The sequence below is a fragment of the Montipora foliosa genome, chromosome 12 (assembly GCF_036669935.1).
Source record: "Montipora foliosa isolate CH-2021 chromosome 12, ASM3666993v2, whole genome shotgun sequence".
NCBI lineage: Eukaryota > Metazoa > Cnidaria > Anthozoa > Scleractinia > Acroporidae > Montipora > Montipora foliosa.
In genome coordinates this window covers 12,569,656-12,596,042 of record NC_090880.1, presented here as the reverse complement: position 1 = coordinate 12,596,042, position 26,387 = coordinate 12,569,656, and the positions used below count along the sequence as shown (strand labels likewise).

Below are 26,387 nucleotides of genomic sequence, written 5' to 3'. Positions count from 1 at the left end.
CGGTAGAGTCCATCGAACAAAGCGTACTCGATCGAACCAAGACGGAAAAAACAAAAAAAAAAGGACCTGACACAAGTCACTCCACACAAGTTTCGTGTCATTCAAGTGGTATCTCTGTAGACGTCCCATTTCTTTGTAGATAGCAGCCTATCATTCTGCTTTATCTCTGCCTTCACCCAAAGACCCATCGGCCGTCGTCCTCCGTTGCTTCAGGGCCAACTTCTTTATTGCAATAACCGCTGACCTTTCAGTCACAGACTTCATCTGTGAAACCAAGAACTTTGACCGGCTGTAGGTTCGGCCTCATAGCAAGACCCTCTCGATTTGGTCCATGGAGTATGAGGTAAGGGCAGGAGCCCAGGTAAGGGTCATTCAAGGTACAGGAAGTATAAAAAAGCGATCCCTCGCGTCTTTTGAGGGGGCAGGGATGGCGCAGTGGTGGGAGCACTCGCCTCCCCACCAATGCGGCCCAGGTTCGATTCCCAGACTCGGCGTCATATGTGGGTCGAGTTTATTGGTTCTCTATTCTGCACCGAGAGGTTTTTCTCCGGGTACTCCGGTTTTCCCCTCTCCTCAAAAACCAACATTTGACTTGATTTGCGTTAATTGTTAATTTCAGTTTACAATGTCCCTAATTAGTGCTGCAGCACTAGAACGACTAGACGCTTAATTGAAATTCCTTTCCTTTCCTTATTCCTTAACTCGGACCACGGATCAGTGGCTGGCAACAGAACAAGACGAAGACAGGCACCAGGCTGCAGCCGCCGAGTGGTAGTATATTCATAAATGACAACTTGCTGTTGGCAATGACACCACCACATGCAACATTTTGAATTTCATGACGACCCCATCGTCCATCAACAAAGGGCCAGACTTGACGTCCAGTTGTTTGTGTCCCCACTAAGTGGAAGCCTTCCTTCCCAGACAACACTTGCCCGACACCGTGGTTCAAGGACACTGCGATACCCAGGATGATCTGATGGGTACCGAAGGCATCGACGACCAGGACTAGGTTAACCTGTCACTAGCCTCTAATCGTTTGTCAAATGCCTACCACAGATTGGGACTCACGGCCAAAGCATGGCGCTCCAACAAGCAACACGCGGAGCAACTGACCAGGAATCTGATGAAGATGCTCAATTCCAACATACACTTCCAGACTCGTTCAACTTGTTGTTCAACCACATGCCCCGGGAGGCACTGGGAAAAGAATTGTTGCCGCTGGACAATCAGTTATCCACGTATCTACGATAGATGAAGCATGCAGTTCGTGGTCCAGATTCCCAAGGACGATGAGCAGCTGGACTGTTCGCAGCATCCATCCATAAGCCATCAACGACCCCCAATCTGTGACTTGGCCTTCACACCAGCCTCTACGACTTCATGGTTAGCCGGCCTTCTAATTGCTGGCACGAGCCCGTTACGTCATAGATAATGGATGTCAAAATGTGGTGATAACATCAGTGACACACTCTCCTCTATCCCTCCTTACTGCGCTGTGTTTTTTCTTACAAATTTTGACAGCATCCATGATCCCTTCCTGAATAGGTGCACGCCAACATGGAGTCTCTTTGTGAAATGTAACAAGCTAGAAACCACAAGGCTTACTACCTAAGAGGCAGCTTTAACCCCTTCATTCCCAAGATCGAAACGTTCATTCTTCTAACTAGTACCTTAGACTTCTTTGTCAGAAAGTCATGATAATAACATTGATTCTCAATATCTGTCTGTCTGACTGACATTTCATTGAATTGTGACGAGAATTTACATGCTGGTCACTCCAGGGAGTCCTCGTTTTAGACCGATCGGCGAAATGGTTGGTATAATGTTTAATTTAAAGGTTTTGACCTCTATTCGAGTGGTATGCCTGACTGTGCGCAGGCTAAACACTGCTGTAATTACTGCAGCAGGAAATTGTCTCAAAGAAGGAAATATGTGGTGAGATAAACAACAACAATGTTCATTTGACATGGTGTACTCGCAAAGTTTTTCTACGTACTACGCAGCAAGATGAAAAACCCTTTTTTATTGGAGGCATATGTAATTTTCGTATTTCAATGATGAAAGATGTGGAGTTCAACCGACTCTAAAATCTTGTGTTGATGTAGTAAGTCAGTAAGGTCTCTCCAAATCCCTTGCAAGCTCTTCTAGTCTGTTATTGGCTTGTACAGTCAACTTGTGTTTTGCTCCTAATTGTGATCTGTAAGCTAACAAGGGAAAACAGTTACTGGAGTCAGAAGCAAACCCAAAGACAATAAAGTCAAGAATTAACTAGTTATATTACCAGGGCATGTTCTGAAACCAAACACGCTTACCAACTCATTATCATCTTATGCACGAAAGGCTTAAAAATCATGGAAACGAAAATCGGAGAATTGTTCAAACAAGGAGCAATGCATAATTTAAGTGTCAGTTAAGGTGGCTCCCTAGAGTATTTGCGGATACCTTCACTACAGGGCACGAGTTGCAAACGGAAACCTAATTAATTTCTCTCAAAGTTTTCCCTGTAGAGACCTGCCAATAAGGGTACCGATATAATAAGGCTTATGTTTTGGGTGTCAATTTTTGGATTATGGCCGTTAACATGGCAACATCACATCTTATGACTGGCAGATATATTCCTATTTTTGACCTAAATTCCAATATTTATACTTCCCTTCGGTGATTTTTTTTTTATTCTTTGCCATATTATGGAAATATTATTGCCTGACATTTTGAAGTGCTAAAAAGTCAAGGTCGTTCAGACGGTTTTCCCAATATTCTGTAATTTGTCATTTTTCTAAATATATTCGATTAGCTCTGACATATTTTAACAAATATCGGGTAGATAGGAACTGCATGTGGTTAGAACTGAGCCCATTTTCAAAAACATTTACTGAAGAGAACGCGAGAAAATTTGAAGTTAAGTTTACAGATTTGGTAACACAGACGTCACAAAAATCAGAAAAACACGCTCAATTCAGGCCACATTAATGTCGAGCTAGCGCGCGGCCCTAAAACTCTAGGGTGCCTCCTTAATGCCACAGTTATTCAAATGTCAGTTGGATCGCAAAATTTGAAGAATGGAAGAACAAAGTGAATTAATTTCTGGCCCTTGAAATGCAAAAATAAGCATTTGGCAAAAAAACTAAAGTTTGCGATCACAGTTGACTGACAATGTCATGACCATGTTTCAATTTCACCAACCTTGAGCTGTTCTAAATATAATGGGGTATGCCTCCTCCTGTATACTGACCAATAATGGCCGTGGAAGCTAGGAACAGCAAAGAAAAGAAATTGAAAAGCAGTGAACAAACTTTTGCAACCAGTAGATGGTTTTTAAACGCCTTTCCGAAATAGGGCAGATTCCAAGTGGCTAAGGCTTTACTCAGGAGCTTTAAATGTAAAACGTCATACATATGCCAAAGATGTTTCTTGTGGTATGCAACGAGGCCTTAACGTGCTCATCACCTCAACACACTTTTCCACTTTATTTATTCTCCGATATCATCCAAAAAGCATCGTGTTATTTTTAGAACCATTTGATTGAAATTTCACTTTTTCTTTAAAAGACGGGAAAAATAACCGAGCAATGAAGGGGAATGGGTTCCATACCGGCTTGACGTCACAAATTAATTTGCATCACTATTTTCAAAGAACTATCTCAATGCAAAGTAGTCCGTGACGTCAACCCGGTATCGAACCCATTCCCCTTCATTGCTCGGTTTTGGATCAAAGAATGATCACTTTTCCCGTCCTTCGAAGCCAATAAAAAAGTGAAATTTCAATGTAAAAGTTCTAATAACAACACGATGTATTTGGGACGATTTCGGAGAACAATGAAATAAAGTGGAAAAGTGTGTTGAGGTGATAACCAACAAACCCTAACCAGTGTAAAGAATATACTTCAACAAACTCTTCGTATCATTTTACCTCTGTTTTAATGCGGTCAGCGGTTCTATCCATCAATTCTTGGTGCTTGGCGTCCTAGAAAAATAATTCAGTTTTTGTGACAGGGCGTACTCAGAACTTTTGTTCTGTTCCAACGAAATATTAAATTTTGCGTACCGACGCTCGGGATACGAGATTTATTGTTCCTGACCAACATCCCTGATGCGTGAAAATACCCATTCATTTAGTGTGTATTGAATTTTCTTTAAGATCAATATTGACCGAGGATTTCATCTTGGTTGCAACGGTATCAAACCCTCAAGTACGCTGTTGTTGAGGCTGTTATTTAGCAGTTCGGTCGCCTCGATCTTAAGCGTTGCTCTAAAACAGGGGTTCGGACTCGAGAGCAGGAGCCCTGTGAAGGTCCAGAGGTTACAGAAATTCTGAACTTACTGGAATATGTCGGGATCAACGGTATGGGCACTCCGAAAGATTCCAGCAGAGGAGGACTACTGAGATGTAGGCAGCCGAGCCGCGGTTGGCTCAGTTGGTTGAGCATCGGACTACCGTGCGGAAGGTTGCAGATTCGTATCCCGCCCGGACCACTCAAGGTCTTAAAATAACTGAGGAGCAACTGCTGCCTTTGTCTCTCTCGCCATGAGAGACCTCTGCTAGCAGGGAAGCCTGTTACATGCTCGGTACGCGAAACCGGTTAACTGCAGAACGCCCATAAAGTTTAAAGCTTCAGGCATTTCCATATCACAAGCCGTTATATGACTTTTCTAAAGTGACGTGATTACACCAAGTAAAAAAAACTTGCCCTGTATGTTAGCATATTGAAAAACAAAATGCGAAGGAATGAAATTCCGACAAGGACAAATAATTTTCTTTCAATTTCCGACAGCGACGCGAGTATTGATTAAATCCCGATAGGGGAGATTTTAAAATTCAGACAAGCGACACGGGACTCCCCAGTCCCCACCACCCCATCCTGGCAGAGCCTCATTTATGGCTGTCTTTAGGCCGGTTTACACGGTGCGACTTGTCGGCCCGATTGTTGGCGGCGGCTTTGAAAAAAATCGGGCCGACAAGTCGCACCGTGTAAACCGGCCTTTAGGCTTTCTGTGGTATCACGACAAGCCAGCCACATGTGACTGGAACTCATGTCCTTTTTGCTCTTTAAGCGTTCTACACAAGTTATGAGCAATGTTTTTAAGATGGGATCTCCAATTGTCCAGGAAGACTTGAAAGTCTTACCATTTGTGCATGAGATTACAAAGGCAGCAGTTTCTCTTTCGTTGTTTAAGGACTCTGAGTATTCGACTTGCGAGTTGAACCCTCGACCTCCCGAGCTGTAGTCCGAAGCTCTTTGACTTTCGACTAAACTAACCGGCAGACGAAATCCGAACGACTGAACCCTTGCATCTAAGTTACTTATGTTATAACTCATTTTACCTTTGCAATTGAATCACCATGCTCCTTAGACGCGTGCAAAGTTTTTAATTTCCATTTGACAAGAGAAGCTGCAAGTGAAAAGCCATTTGAACTCTTTTTCTTATCTCGCACGTCCGAATTTAACATCGATGCGGCAACTGATGATCTTCTAGCTTGTGAGCCTCGCCTTGTTTCTTTGCTGTCAGAGGAATGCTGTTGTGTCCCTAACAAATCATCTGGCAAGTCTCGGGTCGTGTCCGTTTGTCCCGAATTAATGGGGCTGGAGATGAGGACATTTGGAGTGGCTGATAAGGAGACGCGCCTGGCGCGGGAGGGACTGGGGTTACCTAAGGCTGAAGGTCCGAGGGATGAATGCAATGAAGCAGGTGACGATTTTCGCCACCTGTCTTCTGGTGATTGTGGTATAGGCAAGGGAAGGCCTGGTAATTGAAGTATATCAGACTGCTCCTGTAAAAGAAAACCCATCTTTGAATCAGGTAGGAGCATGAATGGCACAGTCGCGACGGTTACTGCGCGGCCTTGGTGCAAGAGGTCCCGAGTTCGATCCCCGGATCTCACATCCTTGTTTCGTCTTCTTTCCTATCAGTGTAGCTTAAAGTAGCTTTAAGGACGGTGCCTACTATTGTTATTGCGCATACGGTCTGCGCATCTCGAGATACTCGGGTTTCCTATCGGTGATGATCACTAATGCGCAGTTTAAAACTAAGTAGATCTTAGTAAGTACTCTTGGTAACCAAAAAGAAAATTCGGGGTAACCGTGCATTTTTGAGAGATAATTAAGCTTCAATTTGAGAAAGAACGCGATACATTTCTTTGTATTTTAAAGCTTTTTAGAAATATTATTCATCAATTATCTTGGAAAACTGCGTGGTTACCCCCAATTTCTTTTTTGATTTCAATGACACTTGTCAAGGTCTACATTTCCGGCATAATCAAAAATCGGGGTAAAAACACCTTAGAATTAGTAGGCACCGTCCTCAAATACCCTTGGAAAGAGGAAAGGGAGGGGGGGGGGGGGGGGTAAAATAAAATGAGCGCACTGTCGGCTTCTTGGTAGAATACCCTCGCTCTGGGGGATAAAGGAATTACCGACGTAAGATGTACCTCTACCTATCTTTAAAATGATTGGTTGGATTACAACGTTTCAATGAAAATCAAAGGAACAAACTAATTAGCCCATTGACTCCTGGGGGTTCCCCATTGACGAGTAAAATCGTCTGGCGTTAGACAAAGTAAAATACTAAGTATGGCCGTTTTAGGCCGGTTTAGGGGTGAATGGGTTAGCTAATTAGTTAATCAAGAAATAAACATCTTGTTTAGCCACGCGCTATGTGAACTCAAATGTTAGAACACGCACATAAACCTCAATTAATTTAGGGCCTGATTACATTGTGAGTTTAGCCCACCGGGCTAAAATTTTGTTGCGATTACATGAAATCACGTAATCCCCACTTTCATTTCAAGAGGATTTCTTCCAGAACCCGAGCTGAAATTGAAATTCGCCTTGTAATCAGGCCCTTACTCGGCCGTTCACAACAACAATGTTGTCTCGGGCTTACTTTACAAAAGACTAAGACTTAAGATGCCAAAAGCAGAAACTCTGGGAACTCTATGTACTCGATAACTATTCACAACTGAAAAGCTGCTAGTTTAACTCCAAATCTCGCTGCACACAACTTCCAACCCAAAATTACATACAACTAAAGATACAATTTATAGAAAACTAGTGGATAAAAATTTAGAAGTGTATCGCTAAAAGAAGGTCACTAATTTCGAGACTATTAAACAAAAAGACATCACCTAGAAAACACGACCAAAAGAATACAATAAACTACAGGAAAAACTCCTACAAAACTAACGAGAAGAAAACGAACATGTAAGTGAAAAGGAGTTCGTACACCTCTCTTTATGCACAGTTCTGACAATCGGTAGTATATAGATCGATATAATTTCGTTACCACGAGTAGTTTTCTATATTGAATGTCATCTAATGCTGTGATGATTAAATTTGTAATGCTGTAATGTATCGTATGATTTCGGCTGCAAACAATCTCACCAAAACCCAACTGGTTGCAGCAAAACCCCGCGAGTAAGAACCTTCCATTTTAAATTTTAGCCTAAACAAGTTCTTACATAAATGGTAATTAACAGAAATTTAGGCCATCTAGGTTCTTAATTAGGTTCTTATTTTCTGAGGAATAAAAGTCACGTCGTAGATAGCAGGATTTAGTGGTATTCAGCCTTGGTCCCCTTTGCAGCAGCCAGTTTTTCCCTTATATAAAATTTGAATACAATTTAAATACAGAATTACAAAATTCATCTTACTTATTATAGTCATTTTAAAAAATGACTATAATAAGTAAGATCGAAAGATCACATGACATCAACTCTAGCCCAAAGTAAAGCTCATCTTACGAAGAGGCCTTTTGTAAAGAACTCTAAATGCCAATAGGTCTTATTTGCCGAAGTGCATAATTGTTTTAGATTTTAGAAAATAAGAACCTATTTCAAAATTTATGGTCAACAGGTTCTTGTCTAGAGGGGGTCAAACTGACAAATTTTAGGCTGACGGGTTCTTAAAAAATTGTTACTCGCGGGGTTTTACTGCAGAGAAGAACTCGACCAGAGAAGTTGACTGTAAAATTGATACTCCTTTAGAGGCGTCTGTCATTTTGATCTGAAGGATTTAAATGAACTGTAAAGATATCCATCCTGGTTGTTCATTTTACTTCACTCATATTTATCTCGGTTCAAATCCCTTTCAAAAGGTAATCAGTTTTGTTGCTAACAATTTAAGGCAGATTAGGCACTTCAAATTCAACCGTTATTCTTTCGTGTTTGGCTGAAACCCAGGCTGAAACCACACTCTGGCCAGAAATCATAGATATTACACACCCTGGGCCCGGTTGTTTAAAAGCCGATTAACGTTAATCCCAGATTAAAAATTAACCAAGGAGTTAATTTCTCTACTCCCAAATGCTGTTCAAGGCTGATATTCAGCACAACTTTACATTAGAAGAAGCCAATCTTGAAAAACAAGAATAAGCAAAATAAACTTTCACCAAAGAGTTGAAAACATGAAACAAAAGTTTACGCTAATCCTGGATTAAGTTAATCGGCTTTCGGACAACCGGGCCCTGATGTTATGTTACTCGCCTGGCAACGGGTGAAGGGACTGCTGGAAGGGAAATTGAACCGACTATCTCCGTACTCTATCCATTGATCTACAACAACTACTAGTGTGCTTGGTCGCTTATCTACAATGCTGGACAAAAGTGTTGTGACACTTTTATCTTTAATAAATCTCCTCGTTACGCATCCCCTTCCCCCCCCCCCCCCCCCCCATGCTCAACGAATGTTGTGCGATTTCTAGGTTATTTGCGCTTCTCTATAAACAACATTGCTTTGGGTGGGGAAGCGGTATTTTAGGGCTTTTATTGCAGTTATTGTCAAACTTGAGACTTTTGTGCAGGATTGTAAGTTCATAGACAATGTGTTCTCTCTGTAGCTCAACGGTCGGACCATTCAACCGGTGTTACTGAGAAGGTCGTAGATTCGATCCTGCCTGGAACTGCATATGTTCCTTTGCCCTTTGCTAAGAAGCAACTAGTATATCATCAATTCACCATCATTACGATTGATTATATGCCTACCAGGACGTGCTGATTGCCTTTAAGGTAAGGATTACATTTTGTCTTCTCCAAAGGCGTTTCTTTCGAGATGTGTTGGTCTCGGCTTCTTGCCCCTGTTTTATCTTCAGACTCCTGGCTTTCCTTTCCCAGTCTAATATTCATTCTACCTTGGCCATCAGGATGTGGTTCTTTGAAGACTACACTATCATTATCTTTTACTCTGTCGTCAACAGTAATTTCTGCAGGAGACTGTGCGTTAGGGGATGTTCTTGACTCCATGTCCTTGGCAGGTTTAATCATTTCACAACTACGAAAAAAACACAGGAACTCTACTATCACTGATAAAAGGTGTTTATAAAAAACGTTGAAACTGATCTAGATAAAAAAATTATTAAAAACTGAATTTTCGACTGCAACTGCGGTCTTTATCAGAGTGACTAAAATATGCTGTTCGAGAGTAATATGCTAAAACTAAAAAAAGGAGTTACTTTATCCCCTTGGGCTTCAATAATGTCTTATAGACAGAAGGGAATGGCTTCCCCTCGTTCACCGCATTTTTGTCTATTGTGGAGTGCCATGATTCCAAAAAGATTCTTTTGTGCCAATTATTGACATTCTTTTCTAGAATTTCCACATAGCCAGTGTCAATGTCATGGTCAGTGGTTTCGGCGTGATCTTTTCTTGCCGACTCTTTGTTATTATTAGTTACGTGAATTCCATGATCTCTTTGTTACCCCAATGTATGTGAAATCACACGATCGGCATTCAGTAACCTTGTACACAATGCCCATCAAGTATCTACTATCACTGACTGAATCCATAAGACTATTGAAGTGCTTTTGTCCAAAATAAGAGCAAGTGTTTCAGTGGACATGGTATTGCCACCTCAGTGGTAGAAATCGTTGCTAGCCTGGCTATCGGGGGTTACGTGATGAACGGTGAAGTGGTATCCGAAACGTTTGTTAATGCAGATCGAGCACCTCTTTGCATTTGATGTTTCCAAATGGCGTTACAAATTTGCAAATCTTAAATGCGGTTCATATACATTCAGGAAAGCAATTGCATCTCAGGGTTTTTCCTTTGAAAGTTTTCAGTTTAGAGTACTGTGATCTCTGTGAGATAAAGTACATGATTTGATTACAATCGTAAAACCAACCTTTCCACTTCCCAGACGGTCAAAGTTCTCTTTTTATCCCTTTGATTGCCTTTCTGTCTCTCGTAAGTCTGTGATCTTGTAGAAAATAAAGTGTCTCGTATTTGGCCGACTGAGGATATAACATTTGAGTTTGCAACCGGCTGGCTTTGAAATAATGCTGTTTGGACCGCTTCATTTGTCCTGTTGTTTTCCTGAAACAATCAAGTAACAGGCATGAGATAATCCCCCTTTTTGATGTCCGAGTCCTTATTACTAATCATGTGAGGTCCTATACACGCCCCGCCAGTCCGGTTTTTTTATACATCCACTTACAACTGAATTTGCAGCTTCAGGAGATCATCAGATCCAGTTGTCTCCTGCGGAGCAGTTTGTACCTTCAAGTGGAACAAATGTACACGAATTTGTGTTAGCTGTTTCGACAGCTTGTAGGTCCACGTCAGCCTTACTGGCTGCCAAACTTTGTAACTTTGCGTTACTAAATAAGATGATGACGATGATCTGCAAAAGCTTACCCCACAAATGCATACAAAGCCTTGAATATTGACAGGGTTCAGTCTCATCTGGCAGCGTTGGCTGATTTCGCGTATTTTGTCCGCTTGGACAAAAGAAATCGAGCAACTTGGAATTTTTATTAGCTTTGAGGTACTATTGATAGGCCCGTCCAAATATCTCTAGAAACATTTTACTTAATACCTTATCAATAACACTGGAAGTCGTGTGGCTGAGATCTTCTGAAGCGTGAAGAGAGGATGCATTATCTCTAGTAAGCAAGTAATAAATATCAGCAATTACAAGAAAGATTTGCAAAGATAAGTCAATGTTAGAGTAAATTAAACTGAGCATGTATCATGTGCCGTTTTGAGAAGCCTACTTGTTTGCTAGTGTGAACAGAACAACTTCAAGTTTAATATTATGACGGTATCCTGGCCGGCTTGGAGTAGTGCGGTGTAATTGCACACACTGAGACATGATAAGGTTGAACCACTTACGTCTTTCTGTCATCAACAACGTCGTCGAAAGCAGCCTTGGTCTCCCTTGTACGACAAATAACAGACTTGTAGGTGGGAGAAGTGCCATTGGCACTTACGCTGCGGAGACTTGGTTCAACTGTATCGTCCGTATCGGTAAAGCCAGATGGAAAACTCTTGTTTGCTTTCAATATAGAAGAATTTTGTTGTGTCATCTCTGTGTGCTCCAGAGTTTAACGATCCTCTGGTGAACACTCTAAACCTTGCTTTCCCAATTCTCCACCTCGCTTAAAGACAAAAATAGGCATTTATGACGCATAAATGCGCGCGCACCAAGTTTCTTTTCTTTTTGTGCGCGAGTTTAGAGTATGTGCAGCAGCTTACCCAGTACAACAATGCGCTTAAGTCGTTTGAATGGCCTTTAAATGCCATATTTTTAAGAAGTCGAGCTGATTCAGCTTTGCACTGTAAACGAACAAAACTGTCGTGCGGTTATTCAATGTTTACAGGAGAAAGTCGATTACGCTGTAAATTGTGACGTCTACAAATTGTGTCGGAAAGCCCTTGCGAAAGATCAACTTTTACTGTTTTACATCACGCAAAGTCTGAAATCTGAACAAACCGACTGGCAGGAAATAGAAATGAGTTCTGCTTTTCATGTGAGCCAATCGATTATAAATCTGGCATTGCATAGCACTCTTTGACTGCTTGCCAATGAGTTATGCATGAAAATTAAATAAAAGACTTATGAGATCCGGATAGAAATGAAATTGAGAAATGATCCTGTAAACGCACTCAATTTTAGTATTTGTCTGCACAAAATTCAGGCGGCTTGGACGAGATTCCAACCCATGACATATATGATACAGGTTCAATGGAAATGTTTCGAGGAATCATTTAAGAGTTAGACAAACCTCCTTTTATTCTTGAAGACATACCGTTGTCACCGTTGAGGCCTTTGATATAAAATAAAAGCCTAACACTCAAGAGAGCACCTTTTTTTATTAGGTGCGCTCTCTTGGAGAAATTTACCATTGAGAATTTTGTACTAATTGGCCAAAAAGTTGCCCGCGATGTTCGGTCTTGCAGTTCTAAGGGGAGTACTTTATACGCCGCCCCCTCAATTTAACCGACTTAAGAACTGCATCTGTTTAAACTTATTTTTAGTTCTGTCAAACTCGCATCTCTTCCGTGCGCGTCTTCTCTTGAGAAGTGGCTCTTTGCGGAAATATCAGAAAACTGTGGAATAAAATTTGGAATAATTGAGTTCTCAAGCTATCTCAAGCTTCAAAGGAAGTGGACCGGGAAGATGTCTTTGACTCACGCAGAGAGTTATTAATGTCCAAAATATTGACATTTTTTGCGGGTTCTGTAAAAGACAGCTTTTATTTGAGCCTAATCTCTTAATAAGCTAATTATCTTAGGCTTTCAGAGGAGCGTCGATTGTTACTTGGAGTTTAAATGTCGTTTCTGAAGTGAAACTCCTTGTAAGGAGGGCATTTGGAGTCATGTTTGTTGGTTACTATGACAACTTGGAAACAGCTGGTTGGCATACACGCTCTTCTTAACGGCACAAAGGACTGAAAGGAAAGGAAAGGAACTTTATTTAAGTGTCTTTATTCTTTATTTTAGTCGTTTCTTACGCTGGAGCACTAATTGGGGACACTGTAAACTGAAAGCAAATGTTGGTTTTTGAGGAGAGGGGAAACCGGAGTACTCGGAGAAAACCTCTTGGTGCACAGTGGAGAACCAATTGTGACAAGTTATAGGATAGCTCCGAGGAGCTAGATTGGAATATCCGTTGATCACATAACAACAACGTTAACACCTGGGTGTTCATTAAAGGCATTACAATAATTTATTTTCCATATTCACATTGATGGTGTTCATGTGCTGTCGAAATGCAGAAGAAAATTATTCAAAAGAAAAGGGGGAAATACTACCCTTACAGTGAATGTTTGGATCTAAGCCAATGTTGTCTGGAGTTATTTTACACAGAATTTTGGCCAAACACAAACGTAACCTAATAACTCGAAAGAAATCGACATCCTGTGTTATGAAACCAGTTTTCTTGAATGACCTCTCAGGTCGTTCATCCTCGGCTATCCTCCTTGTAAAATACTCAGTAGTTATCCTCAGTTGATTCCAGTTCCATCCCTGCAAATAAAATTGCTAGATGTTTCATTTATTAGCGAATGGATATCCACAAGTGTCGCTCTTGATATCCAAGTTTTATTCCCGACTCTAGACACTGAGCTTGGTAGATACAGCCAAAATTGATGTTTGTATTTGAGAAACCTTTCCTCAATTTACATTAAATAACTTTTATACGATTACTGCTGTTTTGATGCCAAACTTGTATGTTTTGGCAGATGGCTCACTCTCGTGCTATTCAATACACACATCGGGGAGATGGACAGTTATAACCGGAAGCGAACGAGTCAAACTATTGTAGCTAGCTAATGCTCGATGTTTGCCATTTTGTGGGTGCAAATAAACAACTGTACTACTTTGCATGTGATTTAGTTCGTAAATACTTGAACGGTCTAAGGCAAAGGTTAGCAGAAACGTAACTTTATTACGAGGCAATACCCTTGATCGACCTTCCCGCCTTATTTAAAAAACGCCAGTTGGATCATAACAGTCAAAACTCAAAGATTGTTTTCCCCCTTGAAGGTAAAGCTTTTGGCGTTGCAGCGAAAAAATGTTATCAAAACTTTAACAGATTTTGGGGAAATAGGATTAATATGGAGGAAAGAGAAAATCATGTTTTCAAGTTCGTCTGCAAGAATACACGAGAATAGAATGTGAACAGGCCCAAAGCAGGCCTTTGCCTTGCTACACAAAGTTTTCGACTTTTACTCATCACGCGTGGTTATAATGATTCAAGATACGCTTACATTGCTGCTAAAAACTAAATTTGTCATTGTTTTGTTTCAACCCGCCGAAAAAAGAACGAGACACTCGTGAAATGCACGAGCCCAGTTTCAGTTTCATTTGGCTCGTCACAAGACCTTCAACGATTCCCGCCAAGACTCAGTGTGATGTCATATATCAGACATTGACCTTTATTTTGAGAGGGATGGTGTAGACAGTATTTTGTTTCTGCTTCTATTGATCTTCTGTGAAACAAAAATCTTGGACTTTTGAAAGATTGGAGTAATATATACTCATCTTCTCTCCCTGATCAAGGAGTTTTTTTTCTGGATTATCCATTTTGTTAGGTGAAATTCCATTTCTGCCGTTCTTGAACTTAGGGTACTCCTCATAAGGTTTTTTGGGTCATGACGTCATGACATGAATGTCTGTGTTTTGGTTCAAAGGTCGCTGTGGTTACTAATAAAAATGGACACAGTTTATTTGCATATCAGTTACGAGTGGCGGCGGGTTTTGAGAAGGAAGCTAGTATGACGCGTATCATGAAAGTTCTCCTGGTTTTCCTTTTTTTCATCGGAGGATGTTTTCCAATTGTGATCCGTAAAAAAAAGATAAGATGTCAGAGGAAAGGCCATTCATGTTCTTGTACAGATTACCAGACGTCAAGTCAGGAATCCATCGATTCAATCGATAGTTTGTCCGTAGTGGAACCGACCACATGGCAGATGCCTTCTAAAGGAAGAAAGCGAACTCGAACAATATCCGGTGCGTCAAATTTTTCTGGAACATCCACCATGTCTACATTGAGTGAGAAAGATAGAATGTGGCTGCAAGCGTTTCGTTTCGCCGGTAGATGAGGATTACTGCGAGACGAAGCTCCATTATTCTTTGGTGCGTAACAGAAAGTGAAACGGCGCGGAAATCGTAATACGAGTCAGTAAAAAAACCCTTGGAAGCCAACTGTTAATTTTAAACGCAAGGAACAAAGAGTAAACAGCTGAACTGAACTATTTTTTCTCTTACAAGAACTGGCCATTATTGTGGGATCGTCGATCGGATTCCTAGAAATTAAGAAGATGAAGAATGTTTAGCGTACGTGTACGGAAATTTGTAGAATTTTGCAGATTGTTTACGATTATCGTTCAGTGCGTGAATGAACGCTCTTTATGTGTACATAAATGCACCCAAGCTTTATGATTTAGAAGTTAGTTTTGGTGCGCAAGACTTGAATTGTAGAAAGTTGTAAGACATATTGACAAATTGTTTCGTCGGAGACATGGTTTGATGTAGGTGGTGTCTACCGTCTTATGAAATATTCAGTAGGTATTGGCCATCAGTCGACCGATCGATCCATTGCAATATCGCTTGGCAGTTTCTTTGTCGTTCGAATGAACAAAAGACATAATTTGTATTGTAAGTATTTTATTCTCGTTGAATTCTGTTGTAAAATTTGTAAAATTATGGAAAGCTATGTATACAGCCTGAAATTTAATCTGGCAAAAATGTGAAATATATGTTGTATAAGAGTTTATTATTAAAATGTCTGGGATTCTGAACATTTCTTTCGTTGTTGCGTCGCGGTTCGTCTTTTGTAATGCACTTTACGACAATACCTGTATTTTCACTCTCGCTGTTTCAAATTCCCCCGTGATTCGTTGTAGTGGGTTTATACTTTTTGTTTGTATTTTTACCGGTTACGCCATGATCCTGTGAGTATCATGTGACGGAACACATAATTTATTGATCACTGTTCTTCGTCATTTATTAATCAATGGAAAAATTTCCCGCGTTCACATTTTGTTTGTTAAATGCCTCAAAGCAATGAATATTTACTCTCAACACTTTGCCGTACCTTCTGTGTTTTTTCTTCCTCATGAAAGAAATGTACCTGAAGGAAACATTAAGTTGTTGATCTGGCAAAATAATGTTGTTCTTTGAGCCGGGTTGGAAAAAGACACGAACATGTGTAATTCACGAACATATTGTTTGCTTGCCGCGAGGGCTTGGAACCAGGTAATCAAACAGTATGGCTGCTGACTCGATCAAAGCATCCTCGTTTACAGAAAGGAAAAATTGTGTGGAAAACATGCTATTACGGGTTGCAAGTAGCGATGCTGTCGTTAAAAGCCAGCAAAGAGGGGAACCTGATTTGACAGCTGCTGAAAAAGTTTCTATTTTGCAGAAAATTTTAGATAAAAGCCCTGGATCATTTCTGAATCGATTTGGGAATTACCTTGTAGAGGACGATCTCGGGAATTTTGAACACTTAATTGCCGATTATGAGATAGCCTTTCGGGTGAAAGAAGTGGAAAAAGCTCTTGACACGAAAAAGAAAAAAGTGGGGGTCCGAAATAGACGCTTTGAATGCCTTCAAAGATTAATGAAGAATAGTGATTATTTCAGCGAGGAGCAAATGCGAAAACGATCTCCTCTACTATATGAACAGTATATTGGACAGTATTTGAGCGAGGAAGAAAAATTTGAAAGAGACAAAGCTGAAATGGGCCATGACCCCAGCCTGTCAGAACTTTTAATGAGCCGACAGGAGAAACAAATGGATGAATGGTTACTTGAATACCAGAGGGACCAGGAGAACTGTACTGAAGAGGAAAGTGAATCCGGCAGCGATACTCCAGAAGAGGAAGGTGATTGTTACATACAGTAGTTATGTAAATGTTACCTAAGTATAAGGATCACTTTACCTGACTTAAGTCACATGTGATCCCGCAAATTATACTGTCCCCCCCCCCCCCACCCTCCCATTGATAGTGGGTACCAGCTAGTCCTTTAACTACCTATTGGTCAAACCCTCATTGATTTTGACCTTGTGAATTACTTATCCACCTTCTGAACAACGCCAAACGTCAAAAACAACTGTTGAACTTCATAAGAAGCACTTGCCTTTGATGAACAGGAATCCATACTCATTTTTGATCAAAGTCATCAGCCAGGCAAGTACGTCTTATGATGATGTACTTGCCCGGACAACTTTTGGGTTGCCCAGGCAAAAATGCGGAAATATAGACTGGATGGTCAATAAAGTTACTTGTAACTTGAGCATTCGCGATTTATTTTACACTCTCGTCAGAAATTATGAATTTTGACTCTGGAGTATTTTGTTATTTGCACCGTGGGAACCCAATTTACAGTGGCCCATATCTGCTACGGTTAAACGTACATGAATGTAGCTTACAAAGTTACGATTCAACGACCCAAAGTTTTGACGCTCCTGTCTAGTGTCTTCCTTTAATATGCTACCAAGATTTTGTGTTTTTCCTGTTTGTAAGCAGCGGGTTCTGCTCCACTTGTTTTCCTTTCTGCCGGAGGTGGCGAAACATCTTGTAACTAAGTTGAACGCCACATTATGAGCTCAGCTAAACGACTTGCCAACAACCATGCCATCCCATGCCATCGGTGAGAGACTCGGTGAGATACATGAAAATTGAGCCTGCAGTTGTTTCATGGAAAGTACCACATGGTCAAAGATTGCGCCCAAACTTGAGATTTCATTGCTGAGGAAAGCTGCATGTTTATTCCTCATTTTCTGGAAGTTTCCATTAAAGGAAAAGCGATCAGAACAAAAGTACATAATTTCTATATTATAACATTCGATGGCATTCATGAAAAGACATTTATTAAAACTTCACTCGTCTAATGGACGACCTTTGGAGTTATTATACTCGTCTGGACGGGTTATTTGTCATCTGAGACGACCGGATGACTGCGAATGTGGATCCCTGCTTGAAAGTACTGATGATGGAATTTTACCTGTGTTTGCACAATTTCTATGAACTTTGAAATTTAATTTTCCTTGTTCCCATGGGAAATTATTTTCGGTGTTATTCCAGGCAATAATTTATATCTTTAGCTTTAAGAAAAATTATGTAAAAAGGACTGTAAAATACTGAAAATTATGCTGCTACCAGATTTTTGTCCACTAAAAACTGAAATTGCTCAATTTTCCATTGGATTAATTTTAGTCTTCAGCCTTCCCTGGGCCACCTGAGAGTGAGACTAACGACAGACGATTGTACTCGCCAGGGGGCACACTTAAGATGTGAATGGGTTAATTGACAATTATTCTACCAGGACGCACTGGATATGAAGTGACAGACAACCAACGAGGCGCATAGCACTGAGTTGGTTATAATCATTTTATATTCAGCAAGCCTGAGTAGAATACCTAATTGTTTTATGAAAAACTCCAGGATCAACAACTCTTCCATGTTGATTTTACTTGGCACAAAATGGTAACATGGCCTTGGTCAATTCCGATCCAAAATGGCTTTTTTCCCAGAACTGCAAAAGTGTTTTCAGCTTGCTTTATTGCCGATGTATTCCTTGACCATATATTTAGGTACAGTAGGTATACATGTATGAACTGATAACCTGTGTCTGGCGAGCCAATATGAAAATGGTGGAAATCTGATATCTGTAGTTCAGTTTTTAATAACTAGAATTAGCCTCCTTCTTGTTCTCAACAATGCTGTACAGGGCCACATAAATTTAGATTAGTTGAGTGATATGAGTAATAAGCAGTGCTACCACTGAGTTTAAAGAGTTTAAAGAAAATCCACAAGTGTTCCAGATGAGAAAAGAAAAACTTAACATCCAGTCAGCAAGCTTGCAGAACCAATTTCCAGTTGACATCTTGTTAAGGATGTCCAACAGTGAAATTGGTTCTTATCAAAATTAGTTGTTGGTGTTTTCCCTTTTTAGTTGAGACAGGAAGCCCTCTCAAGGGTTGTCCGACAGAACAAGAAAAACTCATGCTACATGAAGAATTTCTAAGTGTGATGCAGGACAAATTCATACGTGGTGAAGAACAGGAGTTTGATTACAGCACTGTGGATGCTAACACTGAGTATGATGACCTGAAAATACGAGAGAGAGATGAGGAGGAACAGTACTTTGACAGTGAAGACTAAAGGTAACTCACTGGTAGTCATAGCGGAAGAAAAGTGACTTGTCAGGAGGCTCAGAGAGCACGTTCTTGTCACAAGAAGAGTGAAAAGCTGTAACACACTGAGCTAAAATCTCTTTAAACCATCCCATCATTTTACAGCAGTGTACTGAGCTACCTGGCCTAAAGTGCAAATGAGGATAAAAATTAATTATCCGTTTTTCCAAAAAAACGTTGTCTGCAGCTTTGCTAATGGAAATGCAAGCTATTGTTCTGTCATTCCTGTTCTCGTTTACGACCAAATGAATATGTGAAATGGGCTTATCCAGGGGAATAGATTATTATTACTTGGCGTACTAGTTGGTTTCAAAAGTACTAAACTGACCCATTTAACGATATCAGGGAGCCTAGAGCAATGAACCCAAAGTTTTAACCTTGTACCAGATTGGCACATTAGCATGCTGAAGGCAATAGCCCATTTCCGAGTTGCTGCATGCCTCAGTTTCAAAGTGGGTCCTGGTGCACAATCATTCAAATGGAAATGAGTTGCATATTCTTATGTAAATCAAACTCATTTCCCTTACAATAGTTTAGCACCAAGACTCACTTCGAAACGGAGACAAACAGCAACTCGGAAATGGCCCATTAGGTTTCATAAAATTGTACGCGTAGCAAAAATTAGCAATACTTGGGACAAAACAAACAAATTATTTTTGTTCTAAATTAATGCTTCTTGAACTCAATGAGAAAGTTGTAACAGGATATTTTCCAAGTACAAAATAAATAGGCCATTTGTGTGATCATGCCTGTCTCGTCTTCAAACTGAGTCTAAGTGCACAGTTTTTGTTATGAAAATGAGTTTTCATTCACATGTGAAGTAGAACTTATTTCCATCACAAAAACTTCACACATAGACTCACTTTGAAGAGAAGGCAGACATGCACTCAGAAATGGCCTCTTACGAAGTAGTTAACTTTTTGAAATACCGGTACATACACGGCATTTCGAAGTCATCTTGACTTCATTTTCAAGTGATAAATGTAATGCTTGTGTCAAGTCTTGGCAACCCAATACAAATCAGTATTCACAAGTCCAAAAATTGGCGAGCAGCTTAAAATCGGGAGAGGAAAGCACCCGTCATTTATCAATTTAAATGTGATCTGTGTGATACAGATTATATCGGCTTCACTACTTGTCATCTCCATCAGCGAACTGAAGAACACAGAGCCTCCGCTGTCGGTGCACATGTGAAAGGTTGCCACGGAATTTCAAACCCCGAGCTTTTGAATCAGTTCTCCGTTTTGAAAAAATGTCAGGGAAAGCTTGACTGTCTAATCTGCCAAATGCTTTCATTTGTGAGAGGAAGCCAAAGTTGAACACACAGTCAGACTCAATTTGCGTGAAAGTCTTTGTTTAGAACACTTAATCGCCCGCACTACAGTAATTCATTTGCTGACGTTATAAACAACCACTTAATTTAAACTTGAAACGACCATTACATAAAAATAATGTTATTAATCTTTATGAATGAATGATTCAGAATGATGGCCTGTTGCATGTGCAACTTCCCATAAAATTTAGTCTTTGTCAGTCCTTACCACAACCTTTGTGCACATCATACAAGAAATAAATTATAATAAAAGAAGGTTGATGCTGAGTACTGATATGCACCATACATCATAAGCATTACAGCACTATTGCATAGTTCCCTCCACCACTTTTTAACTCCTCTTTTGAATTTCAGTGGTACTATGATCAAAAAATAATCAAACCTTGTTTTTTTGGATTTTAAAACTATGTTAAGTAAACACTAAAGTGACCCAAATTTTTAGCCTTAAGTAATTTAAAAAAGACATTTGTGTATTTTAACTGAAATTTGCTATTGAAATGGTCCGCCATTACTAACTAATTAATAAAATGCAGTTTCACGCTTACAGATTTTTAAACTTGTGTATTGCATACATAATACACATAAACTGCATTTACACACTGAAATTTTAAGCTATTGAGTGAATGATGTCACTTTTCCCTAGATCCAACACTCCAATCTGATGTCCATTCAGTCAGTTTTGAACATGAGTAATGGGAGACTGTAAAATCCAAAGCTTACACTCAAAGTAAACAGCCTTTGGATAAAATTAAAGCTCAAAATTTTGCCAGGCAGGTGTTAAGCAAACACTTTCAAAATCTGGGGGGAAAAAAGGAAGTGATTTTTTTATCATAGTACCACTTTAAGCAAAACCATAAATGTTTGGTACAATTATAGATAAGATCAGAGAAATGAGGACATAAATGCATTTTTGTCTCATTTTCATCTTTTATGATAGTAAGAAACTTGTCATAACAATGAAGGCATTGTCATTAACTACATTATTGTTGATTTGCAACCGGTGCAGGGCTTGAAATTGCGACTCACTGGTCACCAATGCGACCAAAAACTGAGTGCTGGCAACTAAATTTCAGAACTGGTCGCCAGCTGGCGATTCACGTTTTGTCTGATAAACCGGGATAAACAGTAGACACAAGCTTTTGTATTTGAATCTATATGATGAAATCGGTCAGAACTGGTAGCTAGAACACGAAGACGAAGATTCAGCAAGAAGGTTAATTGAAAATTTAAATCTATCATCAGTTGTGAGTGCTGAAAACGTAGAGTTAGCCAAATTACCGAAGGACCTCCATGGAACTAGCTTGACATTGATAATGTATCGATAATGAACCTGGACATTCCATAATGAGTTTGAAACTTGTATGGAACCTTGAAAAACCACAGGCTGCCCAGAGCCGGAAGGTAAACAAATTATTATAAGGATTTGTATGGGAATGTCGATAACAAAATTAAAAAGATATTTACCCACAACAGTTCTCAGCCTTTCCTTTACATGTATTTAGGTACGAGTGACAACCTGGGAATTTGAGAAGTCACTTAAATCGCATTCAATCAGGCAAATAACCACACAAAAAGTGAGAAATTTACCACGACAATAAAGTACGGCTTTTTTATTGAGAACTTTTGCAGGTAAATATTTTTTCAGTTTGTTATCAAGATTCCCATACAAATCCTTATAATGGTTTACCTTCCGACTCTGGCCCGCCTGTGCAAAAAGCAACCTGTACCCTTAACGTAAAGAGGGTTGGAGAACCTGCCTCCTCCGTTAGAAAGCGAACACCTGCACAAGGTGATTAATAAAATAATGGTGATAAATGTCGGTAGAAAAGTACGTTAAGAAACCAAGTTCCTCTGATTCTAGATGCTACTGAAACCATATACGAGCTGCTCTTTTTATTTTATTCCGGTCGGAGACTGGTACAAGAGGGGGCCTGGGCCGTGCAAATGTAAAGGTAAGTTGTTTGCAATGCAAACTGTAGGACACTAAAGAACTACGTTTTAAGAGGTGAAAAGCAAGGATAAAGGACCCATGTTTGCCTTGCTATGGAAAACATGGACTGTGCTTCGCTCCATTTAAAAACTATCACCAAACTATTAAACAACAAAGCCGAAAACAACAATGGCTTTACAGGTCTTTCTTGTGATGTTTTTTTTTTTCTATTTAATAATTTTGACTTTTCTTGCATGTAAAGTAACATTTATATCCTGTTCTCACGTAAGTCATATATTATTTTAAAATAACTTGGCGACCAAAATTTATGATCTGGCAACCAAATTTTTCCCATTAGTCGCCAGCTGGCACCTGAGCAGAAACGTTAATTTCAAGCCCTGCAGTGTATCCAACTTTGGAATGTTAGTAACAACAAAAGAACTTGTGTGTTGATCTGTATTAAAGGGGCTAGGTCACGCTCTTTTAGGCATATTCAGCACTGATCGAATGGTCATAGAATTAACTAAATATCAAAATAACTGTTCAAAACTATAGAAGAACTCTAACAAACACAGGGAAGCCAAGAAGGGACATGGATGGACAAAACTGGAGAGGATTGAAATGATTGAATTTGGGTAAATTTGAAAAAACGTCGGCCCACCTTTTTTCAAATTTATATCAGTCTATATCAAAATGTCATTTACAAAGCTTGAAAATCATTCTCAGTTGTTATGTTGCCGTGATTTTGCAAATGAAAGACTCTTGCTCTGCCAATTTGACGTTTAGCGCTCATAATTAACAAAATTAAACAAAATTACCTAAAATAGCGTGACCTAGCCCCTTAAATTTAACAATCCTGGTAAACTGTGGTAAAAAAATAGAGTTTAAATTAAACAAACTGTTGAAATTTTCAGAAATGTGAGTACAACATTGGAACCTTCTAACTTCAGTTGAAATCTCTATGGTTGAAAATACAGACAATGATATTTACAAATGTCAAATAACATTCTGAATATGCTAATTTTAAATAAAAATAATTTTTTTCCATTAAATCAAAATTCAAAGCTCTCCTTGTCTGCCACCTAGAAAATATGAACCCTATATGCATAAAATTCTTTTTGATGGTCTATCCTACAAAGTCTAAAGATCAATAATTAACATTTTGCCAGCCATGCTGGAAAAGGAATTCTTGTATTACTATAAATCATTGAATTCAATGGCTTAAATAGAGCTTGAATTGTGCACCACATTTCAAAGGGTGCTTGCAAAAAGTTCTTTGTAATAAGTAGCAATGAACCAGTTACTTGAAAATAAATATTAAATTGTGACAATTCATCAAAACAATGCTGCAGAGCTAAATAGAGTTCTAATGAAGCAAAAAACAGAATAAACATAAAAATAAAATATGAAACAAACAATTACAATGTAAAAAATATCCAGGGCTATCAGTTGTTCAAGAAGGAGTGCCTATAAAATTATAAATGACTTTGAGCACTTTTGAAATAATTTTAAGAATTTAGCCCTTTGACACCAAACCCAAACCAGACTTAGAATTTCACTCTGTCTAGCACCAGACAATTTTACTCATTGTTGGGGAACCCCTGGGAGTCAATGGGTTACTAGATGTCCGCCATGAAAAGATTGGGTAAAATGGTGAAAAAAGACAGCCTTCATACTTTTTACCAGGAAGTACATGATTGTAGAAACACAAACTCTATAGTGCAAAGGCTATTTACACGTAGGTTAATGCACTATTTCTTTACGGATGCGTATTTTTTCACTGTGTTCACCATTATCAACATGATGTCAGCTGTATTTTGTGCTCACTTTCTGTCAGGTTCATCATCTGGTTGTCTGGAGAAGTCTAGAAAACACAAAAGTACATTTAGGATTGGGGTGACGCCCACCCTAACACCCCTGTAAGTTACGGCAGAAGCTAAAGAAAAAGGAGCCTTCAGGTTGCCTTCGACTCAGTTGCCTCTGTCTTGTCTTGTGGTTAGCCTCATTCTAGTACAACAAGCTTCATGGAAAATTCACAAAATATACATGTAACACCTTTTTGCCATGATGATCTGTATTGTACATGTAAGTACATGTACCTGACTGTTTCAAAAATAACTACATGTAGTTATTATTATTATTGTTACCATGGAAGGAATGAGAAACATAATGCGAGAGTGCTCTGCGAGTAAGCCTCAGGCGTCATCCACTCTCTTGGAAGCACTTTACCAGGAACGGGAAATATGAAACTGACCAGAACTAATCTATTTACCCAACCAGGAATGGGCTTGTTACACCAACCCACAGGCCTAAAAAAACAAACACAACAAATCAATGGTATCAAATATCACTCACAGCCCAATCCAACCAGTTCAAATTTAAGTGCAAACTGTATTGACTGATTACCACAGAGATATAAGTGTACGACTGTACAGGTACATATACATGTTAACATCCTACTGAACCTAACCACCTCATTTTCTCCGCTTTGGTGGTTCCCCTGTAAAATTAACCCCCTCTTATTGGCCCGTTAATGTTATGGGTCATGTGCTTCGTGCTTGGGCCATAAATCAATGGGAAAAAAAAACTTGGTCCATAATTTGACAGTGCAGATTTCAAACATCACTGTACAACACTGGGGCCCTAATGGGTCGTTCCAGTTTTTATCCGCACATCTCCCCCACCCCCCCCCCCCAACCAAAGGATGGTTAAATCCGTAGTTTTTTTTTTTGTCGTCACCCTTTTTTAAAAAATGAAATCCGAAACGTTGAGAATTTTGTCTGCACCTTTTTTAAAAACTGGCAGAGGGGTCCAAAGTTTATGTCTCGGCTGTCCTTTGAAGACAAGATCCAAAGGCCCCGCAAAGATTTGCAAAAACCCGCCATCCTTTAGGGGGGTGGTGGATACAAAAAGTGTAATGACCCCAATTGGGGACACTGTACAGAAATCAAAATGCAACAAATCAACTCATATGACAACTTGTAGTATTGGTTTTTTAGGAGAGGGGAAACTGAGTATCCCCAGGCTCAAGAGAAAAATTTCTTTCTTTTTCTCAGAGCAGAGGTAGAGGTCAACAAAGCAAACTCAACACCAATGAAATTACACAACATCACAGTAAACAACATTCAAGCCAGCACTAAAAAAAAAAAGGAAAGTCCTGTTTACCTAGCCAAGTGGCCCATCAGAGAGCCGGAGCGCTCCCGGTTTCTGTTGCATGAAGCAACTAGAGTATTTTTTTTATACCCTGGATGGGATGGCACCGTCCATCGCAGGTGTTGCCCCCAGCATTTCGCCAGTTCCCATTTATACCCTGGGTGGAGAGATGCACAGTGGGAGGACCACTCGATCTGGAGTCACGCACATTAACCATGAGTCGCACCACTCCTCCTAATGGTGTCAAGCAGCTACTTAATACATAATTATTTTGAAATGGCACAATTTTATAGCACTTGGAAAATGCCCTCAAAAAGCCATTGTCACCCTTAATCATACCTTGGAATAATAATAAAAATACTAAATTAGATAGAACGTTATTTTTCACACAATATGTTTAAAGATGCATAGCTGTGTGGGTCGTGGGCGCAAATAAATCAATCCATATTATTATTAATACATTTCTGGTATGTCAAATCGCATATTGGTTTTTGTTGTTGAATCAGTGTCAAAGTAAATAAGGTAGGTACTTTGCAGATGTCATACCCTGATCCACAAGTATAAGGCCAACAGATGACGTTGACAAATTTAAAGCATAATATTGAAACCAGCTATCCATCCCGCTATTAACAGTGCTTTTTTTTCCCTGCACTTTAAGATTCATTCGTACTGCTCAGTCTTGCGCTTCTACAGTACTGTAACTGTATTAATTCTCTCATAACTCTCCAGGTGTTAATAAGAAACAAGTTGTCAGAGCAAAGATGACATCTGTCCACAAAACCATCAACAAACTGGTAAAAGCCTAACTTTACAATAGTAACCTGGCAAAATTCTGATGTGGAAGTGGTTACAGTTCCTAAATGAATAAAATAACAATAATAACAATTATATTATCATATTTTCACACAGATGACTATCAAGCCTTGCTACACATGTTTTTCCATCACATTTTATTGATGATGCAGAAGTAAAAGAAAATTCACAACTAACCAAACAAGAATGAGGTATGAGTTCGAAGGCATCTTGGGACGTGGATTATAATGATTTTAACTA

The 26,387-nt window shown here is 39.5% G+C and overlaps 2 protein-coding genes across 2 annotated transcripts; one reads left to right on the top strand and one right to left on the bottom strand.

The window, feature by feature from the left end:
• Positions 1–1,833: 1,833 nt before the first annotated feature.
• LOC137979518 (uncharacterized) lies at positions 1,834–9,605 on the bottom strand. The gene is made up of 6 exons (XM_068826787.1): positions 9,446–9,605; positions 8,979–9,264; positions 5,326–5,772; positions 3,913–3,966; positions 3,187–3,253; positions 1,834–2,207 (listed from the first exon to the last, which is right to left on the bottom strand). The coding sequence occupies exons 2-6, from the start codon at positions 9,255–9,257 to the stop codon at positions 2,113–2,115; spliced, it is 942 nt and encodes a 313-aa protein (XP_068682888.1). The 5' UTR covers positions 9,258–9,264; positions 9,446–9,605; the 3' UTR covers positions 1,834–2,112.
• A 4,834-nt stretch (positions 9,606–14,439) lies between these two features.
• LOC137978788 (coiled-coil domain-containing protein 97-like) lies at positions 14,440–20,504 on the top strand. Its single transcript, XM_068825854.1, has 2 exons — positions 14,440–16,603; positions 18,678–20,504. Exons 1-2 carry the CDS (start codon positions 15,985–15,987, stop codon positions 18,884–18,886), a joined length of 828 nt encoding a protein of 275 aa, XP_068681955.1. The 5' UTR covers positions 14,440–15,984; the 3' UTR covers positions 18,887–20,504.
• The last annotated feature ends 5,883 nt before the right edge of the window (positions 20,505–26,387 follow it).

Excerpts from the sequence above, each read along its gene's own strand:
- LOC137979518 (XM_068826787.1), bottom strand. The coding sequence starts at position 9,257 with ATGATTAAACCTGCCAAGGACATGGAGTCAAGAACATCCCCTAACGCA. Across the intron at positions 5,773-8,978 it reads AAGGCAATCAGCACGTCCTG|GAGCAGTCTGATATACTTCA; the intron begins GTAGGCATATAA and ends TTTCTTTTACAG. Across the intron at positions 3,254-3,912 it reads CTGACCGCATTAAAACAGAG|CTTCCACGGCCATTATTGGT; the intron begins GTAAAATGATAC and ends TGCTGTTCCTAG.
- LOC137978788 (XM_068825854.1), top strand. The coding sequence starts at position 15,985 with ATGGCTGCTGACTCGATCAAAGCATCCTCGTTTACAGAAAGGAAAAAT. Across the intron at positions 16,604-18,677 it reads CGATACTCCAGAAGAGGAAG|TTGAGACAGGAAGCCCTCTC; the intron begins GTGATTGTTACA and ends TTCCCTTTTTAG.